Here is a 4,960-nt window from a genome sequence, read left to right as displayed (position 1 = left end):
GGCAGCCACACCTTTCCCAAGGCGCAGCCCCTCCCCTCCCCAACACCTCTCCTCCTTCGCGTGTGCTTGGCGAAGCCCTGCCGGAGAACTGTCACTCCACCATCACCACGCCGTCGTGCTCCTGTTGGAGCCTTCTTCCTCAACCTCTCCCTCCTCCTTACTGGATCAAGGCGTGGGAGACGTCACTGCTCCGTACGTGTGTTGAACGCGGAGGTGCCGTCCGTTCGGCGCTTGGATCATCGGTGATTTGGATCACGACGAGTACGACTCCATCAACCCCGTTCTCTTGAACGCCTCCGCTCGTGATCTACAAGGGTATGTAGATGCACTCCTCCCCTCTCGTTGCTAGTAAACTCCATAGATTGATCTTGGTGATGCGTAGAAAATTTTAATTTCTGCAACGATCCCCAACAGAAGGTTCACTTCTAAAGGAAGCAAAACAGTGCCGATTAGCTCTAACCTCGCTAACCTCCCCATGTATATGATGGGGATGTACATCTTGCCCGAAGATGTGCATAGCTCCTTTGACATGGAGCTGGCTAAGTTCTTCTGGCAGGCGGTGGATGGTCGCCCTAAATACCATATGGTGAAACGGGCGGACATCTGCTTGCCCAAGGATCGGGGTGGCCTAGGCATCTCGGCGTCTCGATGCATGAATGTGGCCCTCGTGCTGAGGTGGGTTTGGATGATCTTGCGGGGTGATGGTGGGCTGTGGCTACAACTGATTCAGTCCAAGTACCTGCAGGGCCAGCCCCTCTTGGCGTGTTCCCACTCAGCTGGGTCACAGTTCTGGAAACATATCCAGGCCATCAAGGAAGAGATTAGGCTGGGTGTGTGCTTCTCGGTTGGCAACGGGTCTAGTACTCAGTTTTGGTTGGACCCTTAGATTGATGGGGAGCCGCTCCGGACTCGGTTCCCGAGGCTCTTTGCGATTTGTGACGACCCAAATGTGTTAGTTTCTGCGGCCGGTTTGGAGGAGGGGTGGAACATTATGTTACGTCGCTCATTCGGTCCGAAGGAGGTGCATGAATGAGAAAACTTGAGGGAAATAGTCCCTCGACATGTGTCCCAGGCCCATGACACCGTATCTTGGAGTCTTTCTCCGTCCGGAGAATTCTCCGTTTGCTCGGCCTATCAGGCGCTTTGCCAGCTGCCGGTTCTCCAGTGGTTATCCCCACTTTGGAAGGCGTTGTTGCCCCTTAAAATCAAGATCTTCGTGTGGCAGCTCCTGCGTGATCGCGTTCCTTCAAGGACCGAGGTGCTTAAACGCCATGGTCCGGGCAATGGCCTTTGCGCTCTTTGCCTTGTACCCGAGACTGGTACTCACATTTTGTTTGCTTGCGTAGCAGCTCAGACTCTTTGGTGCTTTGTTCGTGAGGCCCTCGGGCCGGAGTGGGAGGCCCGTGATCTTGCAGAGTTCCTGCAGGTCCGGGCAACCCAGGTTGGCCGTAAGCGCCGACTGTTTTGGCTCACCTTCGCGGCTATGTCGTGGACCCTTTGGACTACTCGCAATAAGATGGTGATTGAGTGGATTTTCCTGCAGCGTGCTTCTGACTCGATGTTCAAATTTCTTGCTTTCCTGCAGCACCGGCATCTGCTCGCTAGACCGAGGGGTCGTGACCGGCTTGAGCTCTCACTTGACGCATTGCTGGCTTCTGCGCGCCAGCTCTCCGTCCGTTCATCTACAACTTAGCTTGCCCCAGGTGACTTTTTATGTTTCTTCTTCCTTTTTTGGGCACGATTGTGCTGTGGCCCCAACAGTCTTATTTTCGGGTTGAGCTTGGTAATTGGTTGTATGGACTATTGATTTATCCATAAAGCGGGGCGAAAGCCTGTTTCGAGAGAAAGAATGTGTGCAATGTCAATTACACAGTAGATGGGGGCAGAAGACTCCTCTGTTCCATCACCAGCAGTGCTGATATAGTGATATGGTCCTAAGACTGAAGCTGCTATTGTTGTCCCTGTCACAAACTGCTATTGTTGTTCTTAATCCACACCATACCTAACAAGCTCAAAATGTGTTGCAAACTGTCATACTGCCATCCAAGCATGAAGATCACCGTGGAATAGATATAAAATCATGCATATTAATACAATAACACAACAAAGATAACCTTTCAAGTAGTGAGACAAAATCTCCCCATGAGAGCTACGACAAAGAGGAGGGATTTCACAAACAAAGGTCCAACCAAGGATATTAATCAAGCACTGGATATAATCCTCCATACATAAAAATACCCAAGACACCTCGCTTGTCAGCAACGTGCCTACGGATCCTCCCAAATCCCCCCTCGCCCCAGTCCTTTCCCCACGAGTTCTTGAAGCGCCAATACTTAACACCGTCGGGATCCGTACCATAACCGACAATCAGGACAGCATGCCATGTAGTTGCACTAGCAGCAGGTAGAGCTTCGCACTCTATGATGCCTCCTTTGTAGTTAAATAGGTCAGGCGTACCCTGTAGACGGACAACCACAGGCCGCTTCGCTACTGCTTCCTCGAGAGCATCCTCGGTCGAGTCGATGCACCAAAACCCTAATATACGTGTTGCTGCTGCTACCGTCTTGTCCCTCTTGCAACCCGAAGCACTTCTCTTGGCCATGTATGGGTAGGATGATTCGCTCGAGAGCCCATTATCCCGTATGTACTTGAAGGCATGTTGATAGTAGCCACCGTTGCAACCATTGTTCTCCGTGTTGCAGTCGATAAGCTCCTGAACCGCTAGGGAGATCGATTGCAAGGTCTGCAGATAGTGTGCTGCTTCGACCGATGCTGTCGTAGCCATGGCCCAACAACAGCCTGCAAGAAATGCGCAAGTTAAGGTTGTGGTGTATGCTAGCTATGTCAACAACTGCCTTGCGTAATTACTCTTAATTAAGCGACCCCTGCCCGCAAGTAATATAAGACCTTTTAGATCTCTACAGAGGAAGTAAGATCTACACATTCAAACACATGCAAGTCAACAGCAGAGAAGATCCTTACCACAACCGTCTTGTTTCCTCACAACCGGAGAGACGGCGCCAGCTCCGACCCAGTCGATCTCTGATGGGCGGGTAGACTTCTCAGCATGCTCTCCATTCTTGTTCATATGCCAAACTCGAAGACCAAGAGCAATGTGTAGACTGCACCACGCAGGGATCGCTATGACATGCATCTTGTGGTCCCTGAAAAAACGATGCAACAACATTCTTGATTATAAGAAACCTGATGAGCATTCTGAATATAACCCTGTCAGGTATATGATTTGATTAATAGAGGGCCATGATGCACGTTTACATTGTGGCAACCATGCATATATTCTAGGGTTTCCTCGCTTAGGAAACATGACGCATGTCGATGATGATGAAACTATAAGAGTCATACGCCGCGGGTTTGACAGATTTACTAGTACGTAGTACATACCTCACAAAAAGCCCAAAGCGGCGGACACTCCGAGAACTGCACTTTGGTCACCAATGGTTGAAAGACCGAATTAAGCGATGGGCGTAGGTGTAGCAGCCTAGCTCCGGACGGCCTCAACAGTGATCCTGCCGCCGCCGCCACGGCCTGGCAGCGGCGGCGCAACAGGATCCTGCCCACGGCGCCGAATGCTGGACGAAACATATGCCAGCCTGCACCAGCTCGCTATCTCCATTGCCCGCTCGACAACGGATCCGATGAATATAGCGGAGGAGGAGGAGGACGAGTGTTGGGCAAGAAAACGAGATTTATGAGCTGTTTATTTATTTATTTATGAGCTGCTGCTCCGAGACGAGAAAGACCAGCCAAATCGCTTCAAGAGCTCATGTATGGACCGGCCCACTGGCACGACCCATTAGCCCTTTCTTTTTATTTATTTTCCTTTTCATGTTTTTTGGTGGGCATTTTCCCGAGAAAATTAATCAAGTAACAGTATTTTTTTATACAACGTGAAAAGTGAAAAACAAATGTTAACATATCTCAATATAATTGTTCAATTATATGGAATGAAGATTAATATCATATTTGGAAAAGGTTCCTGTAGATATAAGAAAACATTCATGTATTGGAAAATATTTGTATATATTCCAAAAAAACAAATCGTAGGCTTAAACAAAGGTTCTTTCACGCACGTTTCGATATATGTTCATATAGTTTCCGACACATGTTCACGCACGTTTAGGGAAAATGAGAAAGGAAAAGAAAGTGAAAACGTTAAAAGGGGGGAAATAATAGACAAGGATAAAAAAGTGAAAAAAAAAAGCTAGGGGAAAGAAAAGGAAGATGAAAAAAGAAAATGAACGGGAGAGAAAAAAATAGCCAAAGAAGGGAAGGTGCTTCATCTCGTTTTAGCCACGACCTATGGGCTGAATGCATAACATCCTCAAGGAGGGCCCTTTTTTTAAGAAAGGCCATCATGGCTAGTTTTATTAAAACTCAAGTAATGTTTACATACAACTTTTACAGTAGTTGGCATTTTTTGAAGCCGTTCGTTTGTCTCGATCTAACGGCGCATACGTACGTAGTACTCGAAAGTACGCGGATAAAAGTACTCGAAAGTACAATTAGTCTAGGGGCATTTTAGTCCTAGGAAATATATGACAAGGTGGGGCCCTCTCGTCCAATGCAAAACCGCCGCCCCTCTCCTCCAATGCAAAACCACCGCCCCTCTCCTCCAATGCAAAGCCGCTGCCGTGCTCCTTCCCCTCTTCCATCACCATTGCAACCGTGGCCATCTCCTAGCCTTCTCCTCCTTCTCGCGGCCGCAACTTTGCTCTTCTCATCTTCCACATCCACCCCCCTCTTCCATCCACGCAAGATCCTCGATGGACCAGCAGATCGAGCACATCGGCGGCGGCGAGAACGCCGACTTCGTCGAGATCGCCGGCGGCAAGAACGCCGACTTCATGGAGATCGCCGGCGGCGACTAGGTCAAGATGACCAGGTTGACGGAGATCCGTTCTTGGTTTCACAACATATTGCAGATGAACTGGACGGCAAT

The 4,960-nt window shown here is 49.2% G+C and overlaps 1 protein-coding gene across 1 annotated transcript; it reads right to left on the bottom strand.

Moving 5' to 3' along the window:
• Positions 1 to 2,197: 2,197 nt before the first annotated feature.
• Positions 2,198 to 4,694, bottom strand: LOC123156791 (ervatamin-B-like). The gene is made up of 4 exons (XM_044574978.1): positions 4,592 to 4,694; positions 3,521 to 3,590; positions 2,983 to 3,164; positions 2,198 to 2,772 (listed from the first exon to the last, which is right to left on the bottom strand). The coding sequence occupies exons 1-4, from the start codon at positions 4,692 to 4,694 to the stop codon at positions 2,198 to 2,200; spliced, it is 930 nt and encodes a 309-aa protein (XP_044430913.1).
• Positions 4,695 to 4,960: the final 266 nt, after the last annotated feature.

Source organism: Triticum aestivum, chromosome 1D (assembly GCF_018294505.1).
Source record: "Triticum aestivum cultivar Chinese Spring chromosome 1D, IWGSC CS RefSeq v2.1, whole genome shotgun sequence".
NCBI lineage: Eukaryota > Viridiplantae > Streptophyta > Magnoliopsida > Poales > Poaceae > Triticum > Triticum aestivum.
The sequence above is the reverse complement of the archived record's forward strand: the minus strand, read 5'-3'. Positions and strand labels throughout refer to the sequence as shown.